General features: G+C 43.7%; 1 protein-coding gene across 1 annotated transcript in view; it reads left to right on the top strand.

The window, feature by feature from the left end:
- pawr (PRKC, apoptosis, WT1, regulator) overlaps nt 1-15,908 on the top strand; it is a 53,580-nt gene extending 37,672 nt beyond the window's left edge. Inside the window, 6 exon segments of the mRNA XM_069164832.1 lie at nt 3,336-3,370; nt 7,897-8,020; nt 11,749-11,829; nt 11,832-11,924; nt 15,735-15,776; nt 15,778-15,908. Of these exon segments, the coding sequence (XP_069020933.1) occupies nt 3,336-3,370; nt 7,897-8,020; nt 11,749-11,829; nt 11,832-11,924; nt 15,735-15,776; nt 15,778-15,822 (420 nt within the window). The 3' untranslated portion in view covers nt 15,823-15,908.
- The last annotated feature ends 1,997 nt before the right edge of the window (nt 15,909-17,905 follow it).

The raw sequence follows: 17,905 nt of genomic DNA, 5'->3' as shown, positions 1-17,905 counted from the left end.
CGGGCAATCCGTCAAGAGATTTTTTTAAATTTAATGAGCCGCCGAGACATAAATGGCAGAGTGCGTTCCAATCGCACTCAAAGTGGTTCGGGAGCGTTTGAAGAAAGTACACGAAAGACAGAAATGTGCTGGAGTTTAGTGATAAAGTACTTGTTTTAGTGCCGATATTTGTCGGTGTGTTTTCTTGGTGACTCTGAGCTCTGCAGTGGGTGGGTGGGGGGGGGGGGGGTGTCAGTGCAGCTGGAGCACGATGAATAAAGTTACAAGGGCTTGTATTGTTTGCAGCGTGGCGGTAAATGCATTACACCGACCTCGTCTTACAGATTCGTATCCCAGGCAGGTGGTGGGGAAAAAGGTGCAGCGGTCACGCGGCTAACGACATCTGGGACGTTTCTCTAGAAAACATGAGCCCCCTCCGCCACGGAGGGGATGAGGCTGATCGGTTTATACTCCCTTTCCCTTTATACTCCTTTTCCCTTTCCTCTCACCGAAAATAGACTCGGCAAGCTGCCGTATATCATTAAAAAGCCGTTTGACTCTGCACAGACTCCCGTTCACAGTTTAGAAATCATGTTGACGAGGGATCAAACAGAAGCTACTGCAGTGTTGAAAGTCCTTCATGTCATCCTGTGTTATGTTATTATAGTTGAGTGTTTCTCACTGCTACAGTACGTTGTTCTACTTAATACTGGTGTTGTTTTCTAAACAAATTGGTTTCTGAAGGGTTTTGGATGCTGAAGTCGTGCCGGCCAGTTTTTTTTTTTTTTTTGGGGGGGGGGAATAAAACCTCTGCATCTTCATTACGATATTTATTTAAAAAAAATGCTCTGTCTGATGTCACAATTTAAATATCAATCACCAAACAAAGCTTTTTAGTGAACCTGTAGTGGCTCAGGTACTGTGAAAAGAGGTGGGTTCTGCACCTAAGTGGTTATAAAGGTGCGGCAAAGCCTGTAATTGTGACATTAAGATAGGAAATTAGTAGTAAATGTGTTTGTTCAACTTGTTGTTCGCCAACCAGAAAAGAAGGAAGCAGAAGAGATTTGGCTGTTTTTTGTTCTCGGCGTGGGTGGCAGACTTTAAAGGAAAGTATTAGTGAAAATGAATTTGGGCAGAACCATGTTTGACACAGAGGAAGCATTTTCTGTCCGTTTATCTGCATTAGTGTGGGCACAGACTGAAACTGGACCAATGCTGCAAGATTATTAATCAGCACAAGATTCTGGCAAACTGAAAGTAATTAAAACATATTAATATTTTTTTTTTTGCATAGATGCTGTACTTGGTTCATTACAAAAAAAAGATTTAAATCAATCTTTGGGCAAAAACTGAAGTGAACATCAACAGTAATAGTAACATTGATAACAATGAAGTAGGTGAAATGTTCGCAAGCAACATCATATTAATAGAAATAACAACAACAAAAACGCAGTTGAGAAGTTTAAAGTCAACACAACTTAACATTAACAAGGGGCCAAAGGCTAGTTAGCGTTATTAATGTACAACATATAAATCTAAGTATTAGAAGAAGACTTATACTACCTTCTTTTATTGTCTGCAGTAAGGACTCTTTGATTTGTGATGCTGTGCAGCCGAGCCAGCGGCTCCACATCCCACATCGAGTTTTAAACAGACACTAGAGGTTTTATTGTAGTCGGTCAAAAGGTTTACAAACTCTCACTTTGGCATTTATATTTAAGGATGGACCTATTCAGCCGTAGCTCTACAGGCACATATAGCTATATTCATAATGTGCAAATGAGGATCAGCAGAGTGTCACCTGTCTTCTGACCGCCGCGACCTCCCTTCATATTGTTGTTTTGACTCATCATTCAACCTCAGGAAATAATCAGTCCAGTTCAACGACCCTGTCAGCGGGTGGACTTTGGTATATGAAAGCGGGGCTCACGTACGGATACAACCAAAGAAACCTGTTGAATTTTCAAGGGAAATGTGAAAGCGGAAGTTTATTTTCTTCCCTTGTTGGACGCCAGCCCACCGAGCTTCCAGGTCAGTTGTATAGTCAAAGAATCCTGTTGATTTAGTCAGGTTATACAGTAAGAGATTGCGGAAGCAAGAGGGTAAACGCATATTTACATTTAGACAGTTTTTATTTTTTAGCATCTGTGCGGCTGACAGAAAAATCAACTGTTTTTATAGCTGTTTTTATCAGGTGAAGAGCAGTTGTGATTGCAGCTTCTCAAATCTGACAAAAACAAGCGACGAGAAGAAAGAGTGAACGACATTTGTCGGTATTGTCTGACATTTCAGAGGCGAAACAATGAGAAAATAATTAACATATTACGCCGTAATCAAAGTAGGCAGTAGTTGCAGCCCGAAATGTGAGATGCCGATGCTTCATATTTGTCTGAGCTTCCCATCTAGAACCACAAAGTTCTGCCTGGTTCTAATTTTGTAAAAAAAAAAATCAAACAAACTTCAAAATAAAAGTCGGCTCCAACCAGATTGCTCTTAATTCCAGGTGTCGCATGAAGCAGGCCTGATGTTCAGGTGCGGTATTATTTGACCTGCTGCTGCTACGCTCTGCCCTCTTACCGTCCTCCATCTTTGTAAATCTGTCCAGGCCCGAGCCGGGGAAGAGATGAGGGTCGGGGTTTCATCCACAGGTAATGGATGATGTGTCAGCGAGGCCGAGAGGAGCGCTGTGTGCTGAGAGTCGGGCCAAAGCCCAGCTCTGACTGATAGATTGTGGCAGAGCCGGAGCTCCTCAATCAAACTCGCTGCACAAGACCTGCAGAGAAAGCAGATACGTATTCATCTCGCAGCATCTGGGACACGCTCTTCATTTTTTTTAAACATTTTTTTCTCCCAAGGAAGCGCCATCTTACCGAAGGCGATTTTACTGGAGCCGCACAGATCTAAGCAAACCTTTAGATCATACAATATAATGGGAAAAATAAGATAAACACGCACCCCCGTGCTGCAAAACTAAATTGCCTTCCACAACTCAGGGAGGACCACAGGGCTCCTGTTGAGCTATTAAATGCAACAAAGCTCATCTATATATCAGCTCAGCAGCTGCGATACACAAAGGCTCATACACGACCCAAAGGCTCTCTAGAAATGTTCGCCCTGATGAAGTTCTCTGATCCTGTAGATGGATTTTTGTTTTTGTTTTTATTTTTATTTTTTTCCCTGTGGTGAACCAACACAACCAACGTCGTAGGAGCACAATATGTTGGTGATACCTCACTTGGATATCTGCTGTTTTTCTGAAATGACTGTTTGAAATTAGAAACTTAACAGCATTTTAAATTTCGTAAAGCATTTTCTGGACTAAAGGTTTATTTTTTTTATTTTTTTTGTCTTTCCAGGACACCCCAAGATCTGGAGGTGGCCGCCACAAGAGGTGAGTCTCTTTTTCAAGAGTGGAGGTTATCTGCTTCAGCATCACCACCAATGTGTCAAGAGAAGGAACAGAGGCCGACATGAGAAACAGCGGTTTGAGTCATTAATATCGAGAGCAGACTTTCCCCAAAACTGTCTGAGGGCTTTTTATTCTCCCCCCCCTGATGTCTCACTATTGTTGTTGTTGTTATTTTTCTTCTTCTTCTACTCCTCTGCTGTCTTATTTCTTGCTATTACGGTCGAACAAAGATGATAGCTGATGGCTGTTTTGAACAGTAGTTGACAGGACACCATCTGGACCTCGGATGCTTTGCTCAGGCGGTCTCTTCCCTGCTGTGGCCGGCAGGAAGGAGTGAAAGTAAATGATTGGCTCTGAAAGGTTTTGAGGCTAAAATCTGATTCAGTTTGTTCGGGTCTGTTCTGGCACATAAGGGGCTTTCAATTTGATTTTATTTGTCTTACCCCAAACAACCCAAAAAAATAGCCAAGGCTCTAGAACAGAAAACATTTTTCCTTTTTTTTTTTTTTTTTTTTAATTTTAATCGAGGGTTGAGGTCCCTCTGAGAATCTCTCCACCAGTCCAGCGTGTGTTTATTTTTGCATTATTTGCAACCAAAAGTGAGAAGTTGCAGCCAACTCCAACAGCCAGGTTCACCAGCTGACATTCAATCTGGCCATGTAATTATGGCGGCTGCTTTCATCAGCTGGCCCGGCAACACTTGGACGCTCTGCGGTTCTGCAACGGGGAACCCGCCAGGTGGGCTGGCCCGCGCAAGATGGCCGAAAGAGCAACTTCACACGAACACGTCTCTCCCTATTTCACTTCCGTTTCATACCGTTTTGTCCCTGCTCGTCACAAAAACAATATGTATTGTCAACACCGACCCTCAATGCACCAAATCCCATTCAAATATTTTGGTTTTCTTTCACACCTTTTGAACAATGCAAGTTTCCCGGCAGATCTAAATTACTGTCAATCACTCAAGTACTTTTATTTCCGCCTTGTGTGTCCTCCCCCACAATCTTTAGTGTGTTTTTATTTAGCAAATTGTTCTTAATCTCTTTTTTTTTTTACCCCCGCAGTAATGAGACCTCGGGGCTGCATGTTGAAACAATGTTCAGTTTATTTACCAGCTAACTAATCCATTAACTGGGAATTATTTACACCTCCACAGAGTTCAGGATGGGTCAGGTGAGTCGGCACGGAACTGAACACGCCTCATGTTGAAACCGTGTGTTATCCATAAACTGACAAACATCCTGCCTGGCGAACTACGGCTGCTCTCAGTGCTCGAAGTTGTGAACACTTTCGGTGTCTGAAGCTTCCTTTTACCTTTCAAAAGAAAGAGAAAATAAAAACCCCGCGCGTGCGGCTCCTCTCGGGGAGTTCAGAGGGCCCTCAAAGATTGGAGCATTCGAAACCAAAGCACACACCCGAGCCGCCTCTGCCTGTTCAGAAAAGCCTGGAGTCCCGGAAAGCCTTTCAGGCAACGGAGGCCAACTCTGATTGGGAACGGGGCTCGATGTGACGTCTTCTTCTTTGATGTAATGTGCCTGAGCCGGGCAGGGTGTTAATCAGACACGTTGTGTTGTGTTCCCCGGTGGCAGTTGTGACTTATTCCACATTGACACTTGAGTTTGTGGAAACGTTGTTACAGTGCTGCTGTTATTGGCTCTCCTGTCTGTGCTGCTCCCTCCCCCTCCCCTCCTCCTCCCCCCTTCCTCCACCACCTCCCCGCTGAGGCTCCCGGGAGTGTGTGATTGGCTCAGCCTCTCTCTCCCTCAGACCTCGCCCCGCAGGGTGCTAATGGGCCACAGTGTGATATTTAGTATCGGGGCCATGGATGTTTAGGCTTGGCTTCAGCACCCGCTGTGCATCCTTCAAGTACCCGTGGATGTGTGTCGTTTGCGTGTGTGTGTGTGTGTGTGTGTGTGTGCGTGTCTGGAAACAGGATGTTATGCATGGACGTAGACACATTGTTTTGCTTGGGCATCGTGTCGAGGGGATGCGTTCGCTGTCACACTTTGTTACGTACAGTATACGTGTGAGGGCATGCGTAAGCACTCTGCATGTGTGTGTGTGTGTGTGTGTGTGCGCGCGCGCGCTCTCATGCTGACAAAGTAAGAGCAGCCTTGGAAAGCAACAATAAAAGAGACAAATGAAACGCACTTCATCTCGGTGTGGGCGAATGTAGGGGAGAGCGTTTCAAGGACTTCCTCTTGATCAAAAGCGATGTCCGCTGCGGTGGTCGGCTCTCGGTGAGGATGAACGACAAATAAGCTGCTGGCCCTGTAAATGTCAAGGTAGAGAAGGGGAAAAAAACAAAACACCGCCTCTGCAGAAATGGCACCTCAACAGAGAAAAGAAGAACGGCTGATTTAACTGTAGTAGGTTTGAAACTCGGAGAGCGTGCGTCTTGTTTCTACAGTTGTCATGATACCAACTGTTTGGTAGTCAGTACCAACACCGCCTCAAATCGGTCAAATCCACATTTCTCCATGCCAATTTTGGTACAAAGGCAAAAAAACAACAACTCTTCACGAACAAAATGAGAGTTTGAAAATAACATTTCAGGCAGAAGAGCCTTCAAAAAAACACAAAAAAACCCCCGAATCAACTTGTTTTCAAGTTGGCAGAGTATTTCTACAGTATTGCAAAGCCCAGCTGCCTGAGATATGAAAAAAATAATACAAATAGTAAACAGACCAGGTGTAACATACAACAACAAAACAACATCACAAAAACAGTAAAACTCCTTCAGCGTGTTGTTGTCAGAATCAGACGCAAAACAATACACGCAAGTGCGAAGAGCTGAACGGTAATGTCGGTTATGGTTGTGAGCTATCGCTACGTCAGCCTAAACAAGCATCGCTACAACTCAAGTTCAGGATATGAACATTGGGACTGACAACATTTGGTTCGTATATATAGTGAACAACTCAATTTCCTCCTTTCTTCTGAGATTTTCTGCTGTTTTCAGTTTGCAATCTGGCTTTTGGTTATTTCCATACAATACTTTTAAAAAAATTTTTTTTAACTTTTTGCTTTTTCTTTCTTTAACTTATTTTTTTTTATTTACACAAGTGGCAGCGGTCAACTCCCGTATCGGTTCTCGTGACATCCCTACTTATGTTTGTTTGTTTCACTGTCATCACCGTAAATTCAAAGTCAAATTAGTTCGAATACAATTAATAATTACACAAATGAGTTTTCTGGGCCTTCAAGAAAATTAGAAATGAAACTACAACTGTAAGCAGTACATGTCAAGGTGTGCTGTGGAAATGTGAAATTTAAAAGTATTTGATTTACAGATATTAAGTGTATTAAATTAGCAAGAAACAAAGACAAAGACATTCCTTATTAATGGTTTAACAACTGAATTCCCCGAATGAGTGCGTCCTGGCCGTGACCCCGTTTTTCCTCCCACGTTTCCTGCTCGTCTCTACTCCGTCAGCTGAGGCAAAAAAAACAAAAGCACCAAAAAACAAAACCCAAAGAAAAGAAAGAGCCAAAAAAACAAATCAACTCTCCGTTGTGACAGTTTATATCCACAGTTCCCACTGCTGCCCCCACAATCTCAGACTTAAAAGTGCTTTGTAAACTCATCTGGTAAAGGGGACATCATATCTGGCAGGTCTTGAAAAGAGTGCAGATGGTACAAAGGAGTCGTATTTGTCCTTTATCTTGCCAGCAGCTTTCCTGTAGAAAAATGCCAGCGAGCCGGTGAAGCCCACAGACTCCCCGGTAATTTGATTCCCAGGTAGATTTTTATAAACCTGTCACATTGTCTGTTCCGACCGGGGGTGAGTGGGAGTTGTTGCAGTCGCCGGGTGTAGAGCCAGCAATTCATTCCTAGTTTCCACGTCAATAATTGTTGGAAAAAAAGGTCAGCGAGAAAATAAACTGCACCTGAATATTCCCCTGCCGGTTGCCCCGAGCTACCGCGTCTCTAAGCAGCGAGCAAGCGAAAAGGAGATAAGGTTAATGTTCTGCTCGAGCTGCAGACAAAAACCTTTTTCAAACCAATTTTATTTTATTTTTTTCATTTTTTTTTATCACCAGCTTAGGAACAGTGACGCACAAGTCGCCACCGTCATTCCTGAGCCTATTTGAAGTTGTGATATGTAAATTGTTTCTTAATCAGAATCCTTTTTGCACCAAAGTTGTAAATCCTAGACGGCCTTTTTCTCCATTAAAGGAATAAAAGGCAGAGGGGCTGTTAATAATGCATGCCTAATTGAAAGGGCAAAATACGCAGAAGATATTCCCACCTGTTCTTTTGATGATGGATGTGTCATCCTATTGAAGTTTAATAATGTGGGCATGATTCATACCTTCAAACGGCCTCGGTGTGAATACCACGCAGAAACTCATTTGAAGAGTGAAATATCCGACACAAATCTCTCACTTTGTTCGACTTTCATTTTTGTCGCGAATAACTTTGAAGGTAAAATATTGAACACTGGAGGTTGTTTTTTTTTTTTTGAAGCTGTACTAGAAGTGGCGTTTGTTTTTGTTTGTAACAGCTCTGCAGGACAAGCGTCTGAGGAGGAGGAGGCGGGCGGGAACAGCAGGCAACGACACACCCGTCCCGGGAGAGACGGAGGAGCCCCCGGAGGTCTGGAGAAAAGGATGGAGGAGCTGGAGAAGGTAAATACGCCGACCCTCTGTCTTAAAACTTCTTACTCGTAAATTCTTTATATTCGTTTCAGTTTTTTTTATTTCTACGGCGCCAAATCACAACACTGGTTATTTCATGGCACTTAACACATTAAAGTCCTTACAGCAGAACTTTAGAACATTATACAGGGAAACCAAACAATTCAACAATTAAAAAAACCCAAAAAAAACTCCCCTTCAAGGGAGAAAAACCTCCAACCGAGGGAAGGAAAAAAACTCCCTTTAAACAGCGAGGAACCTCCGACAGAACCGGATGTGGGCGGCCGTCTGCCTCGACCGGTTTGTCTACCGAGTTCACTTCAGAAAGGTTAATACCAGTCTGAGAGTAGATGGTTTTTTTTGTGTTTTTTTTTACAAAGAGGTGAGTAAATGCAGGCATCTGCTGTGAGACTGCGATGGTTCATGGTCGCGATGAGTCAGAAAACACACATGTTGGCAGCTTTTATTTGCATCCCTGCTGTGAGAAGGTCAGCGGCTGTTCTTTCTTTTCTTTTTTTTGCCTCAGTGATTTATATCACCCTCCTGAGTGTCGCACAGACTTTTATCTGCTGCTTTTATATATCCAACCCTTATGGAATAAGGGCGAAGTAATGTTAAACGTTTTGATTTTAAAGTTGTTTTTCTACTCTGCTATCGCTGCGTCTTTTAGTCCCGTTTGAACTCTAGTTTCCACCAGATAGCAAATATTGCAGTCATTCTTTTTTTCGGTCAAGTACGGAAAGCAATTATTATTCCGATAATAGACGGAGAGATCACAAGGCAGGAGTTTTAAAGATTATTCCTTCACTTTGACCACCTAAAAAGTCTGTTTAAGTTTCTTGACTGTTATTTTTTCAGATCTTATAGTTCAGTAATATGTTCTGTAACCTATATGTAGATTTGTAAACGGCACACAATGTAAATGGTGTTTCAAAGTCTTTTCTAAATAACTGGCATATTTCTGTATTGGAGAAATGCAACTTTAGAACGGTCTAATTTTGAAATTAGGTGCAACTACAGAACATAATATCATCCTCAGGTGTGTAGAGATATTCAGAAACAATACTGAGACCCTGACCTCAGCTCATTTTTTATTCTGAACTAAAACGTCATTAATTCCCTCTTCTGGTATGCAGTCCTGTAACTCGTCTTTCTTTCAGCTCAATGTTCGACCATCGAGGTGTCGATTACCCTGTAAAAAGTCACCAAATCTGAACTAACCTCCTCAGATTTTCATAGAAATCTAAAACCACAGAGGCAACATCATCTTTATGACTGACTTCTGCTCTCGCCAACAAATCCGATCAACGTTTCAATGCACAGAAGACTCTTCCAGAAAACCGAAAGCCTCCATAAGCAGAACTTTGTTCAGATGAGTTTCCACTTCGACTCCTCCGCTCGGCTCCGCCGGTTCTGATTTTCTGTCCGGAAACGTCGTCTCTTCTGCGGCGTTGTTTGAAGAGGTGACCTTTTACAGTGCAGATACGTCTTTTCCTTCCCCACCGCCGTATCAGACACTCAACCCCTCCCCGCTCGCACTGCAGCAGCTCAACACCGAATCAAATGTCACACGGGTGCCTTTCGGAAGAAGGAAAAAAAAAAAAAAAAAAAAAAAAGCTCTTTTGAAGTAAGTACTTGCTGCGACCTCGCTGACTTCTCCGGAAGGTGTTTTCGCCGGGTCAAACAGCTGGAAAAACTTTTCAAACCCTATTTCACGCGCTTTTCTTACATTTTTCTGTGCACTTTGTTGTTTTGCACTTTCACACAGGGTCAGTTGTGATGACTGCTTTTAGTTTAATCTCTCAGACTCCAGGCTGCAACTTCAGGACATCGTCTGAAACACCTCGCAGGTGTCGGGAGATGTAGGTCGGGATTATTATCCCCTCTGGGAGACGTCTGATCTCTAAAGGCGACCGGAATCTAACCTCCGCTCGGAGAGTCACGGCGACGGGTCAGATGACACGTTCAGGATGAAACCCGCTAATGGAGGATTCGGCCGGCTTCACCGTGTTGGTCTGAGAGGGAGTACAAGAGATGTTTTATTCAGCCGTCTGTGAGAGTAGGAATTCAAAGCTGCAGTTATCTATAGCGCCTTTTAAAAAGACAGGATGAACAGAGCTTCTGGGGTGAGCATATTTATGTCATTATATTTTTGCTTTCAGCTGTACCTGCTGAATTGGTTTCTATGGAAACAATTTCATGCTTATCTGCAACCGCAAGAAAGTGAAACTAGAAAGTCGAAATCTTCATTTTCATCATAAAAAAATAAATAAGAAATACCAATTAGAAAGCGTTTTCGTGTTAACCTTGTGTTCAGAGCATGCATCCGGTCTCTCTCCGTCTCAGTAAGGAACAATAACCATTTGTTTCTCCGGAGCTGTCGGAGGAGGCGGACGGGAACCCACTGGCTTTTAAGTACAATTTGAAGGAAACACAAAAGTACAATATAAAATGAACTATTCAGACATTGTTCACTCACTGGAAATCTGTGTGGATTTATTATTGGATTTATTTTAAGAGGCTTTGCTATCGGGAAATAGACAATTACAAACTTTATTAAAAATGGCAAAAAACAAATTGATGCAATCGACCGAGCTCGACGCTCTTTTGAAGTGTTTTGTTGTTGTTGTTGTTGTTGTTTTTTTTAAGGCAAATGTGTTTTCAATAAAGCAGTCCTTTTGGAACAGACAAATACACAGAGACCCAACTGTTTAATACAGCTGTTTGCAGCCGTGGCTTTGTCACATCCAAAGCCGCGTGAAGCTGGACAGTAGTTCAGATAAATTCACAAAGAATTCACCTGAGAGGGGAGCAGCTACATTTAAGGTATTTCAAGTTTTTCTATTCAATTCCTATCTCTGTGGCAGAAGACCAACATTCAACCGTTTCCCACGCTTCCATCTACTGTCCATTTCTGGCATTTCTCTGATAGCAGGCCGAGCAAAGTAGCCCAGACTTCTTTGACGCTACTTCCTGACGCTCCTCCTCCTCCTCCTCCTCCTCCTCCTCTTCCTCCTCCTCCTCCCAAGACGCTCCCCTGCCGGATTGGGATAAACTGCACAATCCTTCTCGCACAGTGTATCCCATCCAGTCGCATTTGAAATGCGATGCAAATATGTGGCGCTCTTTGCGTAGTAGCATCAAGGACGCGTGCGATCGGTCCAAGTTCATGACATCAAACTGAAAGTTATAAAGAGGTATTTTTAGCCACAAGAAGAGCAGTAAGTCGTGGCGGCTCCACAGAGCCCTGAGCGCAGCGTCCTAAAATCAGTGCGGACTCCACGAAGAGAAAACTGGCAGGTTTCCCACGACGCCGAAACGACCTACCTGCCGAGTATCATTAAAAAGTGTCCTCGGAGAACTGCGGGTGTTTTATCAGCGAAGGACGATCGCACCAAATATTGATTTGTTTCTTGCACTTCAGTTTTTTTTTTTGTGTATCTGCTAACTTTATATATTCATGGCTTTATTTTTTGAAGGCATCCTCGCTGTTAGATCCTGAACATAAGCACAGCACTGCACCTCTGTAGTCAATGCCCATATTACTGCAGTTCAAGAGAGAAATTAACATTTTTCTTTAAAACTAAAACTAATTACAGCTCAGTGTTTTTTTTGTTTTTTTTTTAACTTCTCTAGCTTCATATACGTGAACCCGAATGCAAGTTTCATGCCCAGTTTCTGTTTTTCATGTTTTGTTATTTGTCCGGGTGTGTTTTCAGGAGCTGTTCAGAGAGCGTCAGGAGAACGGCCGGTTGCTGAAGGCCCACCAGGACAAAGACGATCTCATCGGGAAGCTGAAAGAGAGCGTCAGGAGAACGGCCGGTTGCTGAAGGCCCACCAGGACAAAGACGATCTCATCGGGAAGCTGAAGGAGGAAATCGACTTGCTGAACGGAGTGAGTCCAGCCTACATCATTTTTTCTTTATTTTTTTTTTCTGCTCTGATGTCTGATCGAGTTTGAGCGGTCCTTTGTGTTCGCGACGTGTGGGCGGCTCGTGGGGGTTGTAAATCATCATCTGGCATTTTCACTGGAGTTGTGTATAATAGCTACAACGATTTTCTGGCAGTCCATCAGGATTCGGTCACCAACAAATCTTTATTTATTTTTTTTATTTTTTTGCATTTACATGCTTGATACAAGATCACAAATTGTGCTTTAAACGCTATAACAAACGCACGAAGGACTTTGAAATGTGTGGCAGGTGACATTTATGTTTTATTGATTCATCAAACCTGATTGCAGGTGTCAAGAAAATGGAGAGAGGCTATTTTGGACTTTGCCAGCTTAAATTTGAGGGTATTTTCAGCCACGTTGGAGGAGCACTTACAGATAGGCAAGTCTTTCTTTCACGGGGTTTAGACAGATTGTTCTTTGTCGAATGAAGCAAAAAAAAAAAAGAAACAGATCAATGAGACAGAAATTGTCCACTGGCAGCTAAAAAAACAACAAAAAACATCACATTGTTCAACTTTAAGCACTTATTTTCATTAATTTCTGTATCGATCTCTCACTTGTTGCTTCGATGGATCTCAGGCAGCACGCAGCCTGAAAACAAGTCATCAGTGGTCTGAGTTCAAATCCAAACTTTCACAGTGAATTTTAATCTCATCCTTTCTGTGTCATTTCACATTCAGGCTGGCCGACCCGGTCGACCTCTTGTGTAAGGAAACGATTACAACTGACTTTATTTCCAAAAAACAATTTTTAAACGTTTGTTGATCACATCTTGATCTTTCTTACTGAATTAATCCACATATCCAGCACATTTTCCCTTCAATAGGGAACTGAAATGCTTCACCACTCCGGTTTCCTTCCTTTTCATGAGCTAGTTGTTATACGATCCGTTATTATGACAGATATCTTTCGGAAATATGACTTGTTAGGGTGCAACGGCATTAAACTCTTGATGCCGTGTTGATTACAACCGTAGTGCTGCTGGTCAAGGTCATGTCGGTTTCCACCTGAACAGATTTCTTCGTGCGAGTCGGTCTGATTTCAAACAATGCAGCGGATTTCGGCACTATTTTAAGATGTCGATCTGTATTTCTGAATATGTGATTCAGGCACAAATACTTATCGACATTTTACTGTCGCATACAAGTTTTGTTCGGGTCTGAAATCGGTTTGAAAACAGATGTTTCTTCAAACAATGACTCCTGACTCTTACCGTTATGTAGCCTGTTGCAGGAGCTGGACTCTGACTGTCACCGGGTGAAGACCTTCATTTGGCCTGTCACCCCCCACCCACCCAAAAAAAAAAAAATCTAGTTGAATGACACACTCTGCAGAGGTCTACTGAAGTACAGGGTGTGATGATATTGAGTGTTTTGTGAATACAAAAAAAAAATGACCTCTTCTCTCCGAAAGAGAACGCGCCGTCTTCGCTCAGGAAACCCAGTTCAGACGCGAGAGTGCTTCGACAGGTGATGATAAGTGCTGCCACGGCAATTATCGTCAGAAGAGCGTCCGATAGATCGTTTCACACCGATGTGAACCCTCGCGCGTGTGCGTGTTTCAGTTTGCCTTCACGGGTTGCGGTGTTACGAGCGCTTTACGTGAAGGAGCCATCAGAAATGTCCCCCAGAGTGTCTCCCGCGGGACCCGATGTTCAAGCGGGAGATAACGGCCGACCCGCTCGGTATCTCCGCACACGGAGATTGAACCCTCGCTCGCTGCAGAAGTTCCCTCCTCCGTGTGCTTTGAAGAGAGAAATCCTGTCTCGCGGAGAGTTCAGTTCCCCGAGAGTCGAGCCGCAGACGCTGACAAGATCGCACATCTAATGATAAAGAAGGAGGTTTAAGGTTTTCAGAGGATCCAGAACAACTTTATTATTTATCAGTATTCATAAACCTTCCTCACCATCTCCTGAGGGACAAATCAGACTCTTTAGATGGTGTGAAGTCTACGACACTCAGCTAGAAGAAGCAGCCTGATTAGATCAATAAATTCTTTCTTTCTTTCTTTCTTTCTTTCTTTCTTTCTGTCTCTTCTTTCTTTCTTTCTTTCTTTCTTTCTTTCTTTCTGTCTCTTCTTTCTTTCTTTCTGTCTCTTCTTTCTTTCTTTCTGTCTCTTCTTTCTTTCTTTCTTTCTCTCTTTCTTTCTCTCTTTCTTTCTGTCTCTTCTTTCTTTCTTTCTTTCTTTCTTTCTCTCTCTCTTTCTTTCTCTCTTTCTTTCTTTCTCTCTTTCTTTCTTTCTTTCTTTCTTTCTCTCTTTCTTTCTTTCTTTCTTCTTTCTTTCTTTCTTTCTTCTTTCTTTCTTTCGCTCTCTCTCTTTCTTTCTTTCTTTCTTTTCTATCTCTTCTTTCTTTCTTTCTTTCTTTCTTTCTTTCTGTCTTTCTGTCTTTCTTTCTTTCTGTCTTTCTTTCTTTCTTTCTTTCTTTCTTTCTCTTTCTTTCTTTCTTTCTTTCTTTCTTTCTTTCTGTCTCTTCTTTCTTTCTTTCTGTCTCTTCCTTTCTTTCTTTCTGTCTCTTCTTTCTTTCTTTCTTTCTTTCTCTCTTTCTTTCTCTCTTTCTTTCTGTCTCTTCTTTCTTTCTTTCTTTCTTTCTTTCTCTCTCCTCTTTCTTTCTCTCTTTCTTTCTTTCTTTCTTTCTTTCCTCTCTTTCTTTCTTTCTTTCTTTCTTTCTTTCTTTCTTTCTTTCTTTCTTTCGCTCTCTCTCTTTCTTTCTTTCTTTCTTTCTATCTCTCTTCTTTTCTTCTTTCTTTCTTTCTTTCTTTCTTTTCTTTCTTTCTTTCTTTCTGGGTCTTTCTGTCTTTCTTTCTTTCTGTCTTTCTTTCTTTCTTTCTTTCTTTCTTTCTTTCTTCTGTCTGTCCTCTTCTTCCTTCCTCCCCCCCCCCCCCCCCCCCCCCCCCCCCCCCCCCCCCCCACCCCCCCTGAAGAGGGAAATGTCCAGCAGCTCTCGCACTGAAATCTGGATCAAAAGGCAGAAAAATATAATAAACAACCAATAAAAAGTCAACTCGGGGGGCCAAAACCGGGCCCTAAACGACAAAAAGGATTACCAAAGAAAAATCCACCCATCATTAAATAAATACATTCATGAAATATAAAAGTGCACTATGTGGAGACACAGTTTATTGATGTCCACACAGGCCCGCGGTTCTGTATCGTTTCCGTCGTGGCCAGAACCGATGACTGGCAGTGACAGTTGTAGGTCAGACAGCTCGACAATTGGCTGAAACTACCAAGCCAAAAAGGAGCCGCAGGTTCTGGTGGTGATTCTCCGTACGAGTGACCTCTGTCACTTCCTCTTCCCGTTATTGTTCTAGAAATATTGCCTAAAGCCAGTTAAGAGCAGCACATTGAAAGTCCAGTGTTTGATTTACAGCCAGTCTCCGCTGCAGATATAAACTGACGACCTCTGCACTTTGACTCTTCTAAACTCCTTCTGAGTGTTGTTCAGCTCGTTTCCCGGCAGCCACCGCAAATCAGAGCCGGTGATGGAAGAAACCCAAAACCAGGAAGTGTCACTTTGGACGAGCCGGCGCCCGTGGCAACTCGGAGCCGCTCTCATTTACAACTGATTGCAGCCGTTAATGTCTAATTTGTTGCTATCAAGGCAGGGAAGGGAAGAAAAAACAACAACAACAACAACAACCCGGCAGCGAGTTGAAGCTGGTTTTAACGCTCGGGTTGCGAGACGGGGCCTCTCGAATACTCGTAGCGGTCGAAGGAGCTAACCGTCCGACATGTCCCCCTCTTCCACAGGACCTGGACGACATCGAGGACGAGAACGAGCAGCTCAAACAGGGAGAACAAGACTCTGCTGAAAGTGGTGGGTCAGCTGACGAGGTAGAACAACCCGGCGTCCACCCCCCCCACCACCCCACCCGCCCGCCCCCCCACCGAACGGAGCACCTCCCGACCTCCAGCCCTCGGGGGTTCAAGGTCAAGTCCAGCAGCGCGACCTTTCACCCGTCTGGTTCTGTGTTTGTCCGTCGGAGGGTGAGAGCGCGAGGTGGTCGTCCGCGGAGGATTTCCTCCGTCCGTCGGGATGAGCGTCGGGGATCGTCCGTCACCTTATGCATATTTAATGTAAATGATTTTGTACATAGGCCACTTAGATTGTTCTTTTCTTTTTTTTTTTTTTGATTTTTGATTTCTGATAAGGTCTTAAAAAAGAAAGATTAAAAAGCAATGAATGTATGTGCTGCGGAAACGAGCGCGCACAAAAGTCTTTTCAAACTCGTTTAGAGGCAAAAAAAAAACAAACAAAAAAAAAAAACACAAAAAAAGGTTGTCTTTTTTTTTCTTCTTTTTTTCTTTTCTGATATTTCTACATAACAGACGTGGAGACGAACTTTTTAAAAAGATCTCCAGTGAGGCCGGGCGCGACAGTCGAGGGAACACTCGGACCAAAGTTCAGCTCCGTTACCGCGACGGTATCGGCGGCGGCCTCACTGGAGATTTTGGTTCCCCGCCCGGCGCTTCGTTAACAAACACCGGTGCCGGATTTACTTCTTAGGACGTTTTAATCCCACTGAGGCGTCTCGCTGCACAAATCCGAATAAAGGAAGTTCAAAAGTTTAATTTACAATTTAACCAATTTCAACAGTAACGTAACAGCGAGGCGGGATTATGAGCGTAACGTACGCGTTTCAATTTGCTCGGCGGTATTCGCCAGATGTTTACCTGCTCTGTTTATAGCGTCTGAAATGCGTGGGGTGAGCTACAGTGCTTCTTTTCTCTCTTTTTTTTTTTTTGTATGATAACCAAATGAAACGATGGAACATACTATTTGGAAGTGCATCTCTTTTGTTTACTCCGGGGGGGGGGGGGGGGGGGGGAAACGGGCTTCGCTGCCAGCAGCGCTTTACTTTGCGTATTTAGACGGGTTTTCACTCGGTGCGGCTCCCGCTGCCCGCCGCAAATAATCTTTAGCTTTTAGTCCGTCGATCTGCTTACGCACACACGCACGCACACACACACACACACACACACACACACACACACACACACTCACGCATATATTTTTTGGGGTGGATTAAAAAATAAATAAATCAAAATCCCCCCCACCCCTCCACTCACAGACAGACATCACACAGTTCCATCACATTATGCATGTACAGAAGATGAAGTCATTTAATAAAAGTTTGATTATCTCTCCCCTCAGTCGACTCGCTTATGTTCATTAAGACTAATTTGATGTGATGATACCGCGCCACTGAGTCGGTAATGCAATGTGACGGTGGCGGGGGGTGAGGGGGCTCGGTTCCTCCTCCTCCTCCTCCTCCTCCTCTTCCTCCTCGGCTCCTCGCACAGCTGATGATGATTCAACGTGCCAATCACCAACCTGCCCGGGACGCGAAAGCCTCCACCGACCCCCCCCAGCGATCAGCCGGCGTGAGAACCGAGTGCCGTTTCATTTTACGGTCCTCTTCCGTTTACTCTCCAACGAAAAAAAAAAAACATTCTTCGGCCGCGACGACGATCAACGCGGTCGGTCCGGTGCTCGTACGCCCGCCTCTCCCACCGAGCGCGTCAGATCCCGAGAGGCCGACAGTCGGGACGGAGATGAGAACGCGGGGGCCTCATCTTGTTCTCGGAAGAAAACCCGGCCATATTTCATTATCAGTCGGTTTCGTTGCTTTCGGTTTCTCCGGACAATCTCCTCGATCTCCCCGGGTCCCCCGGTGCGAGGGAAACGTTCATGCCGCACGGGAGGACGGACGGCGGTCAGGATGCCCGAAACAGCAGGAACGAATGGATCAAAGGCTTCTGCACATTCTTTTTTTTCTTTTTTTTTCGCAATTTCCTGCCTTTTTTTTTTTTTTTTTTCCCCCTTCTGGTCTACTTTTATCACCGCGGCCCATTTTCTCAACCAGCCGTCTGAAAATGGCGCCTTTTATACATCATTATCTCCAAACTACGTCAAATCT

The sequence above is a fragment of the Embiotoca jacksoni genome, unplaced genomic scaffold (assembly GCF_022577435.1).
Source record: "Embiotoca jacksoni isolate LCO1_2020_lvr unplaced genomic scaffold, fEmbJac1.0.p SCAF_32, whole genome shotgun sequence".
Lineage (NCBI taxonomy): Eukaryota > Metazoa > Chordata > Actinopteri > Embiotocidae > Embiotoca > Embiotoca jacksoni.
Note: the sequence above shows the minus strand (reverse complement) of the source record. Positions and strands in the feature narration are given on the sequence as shown.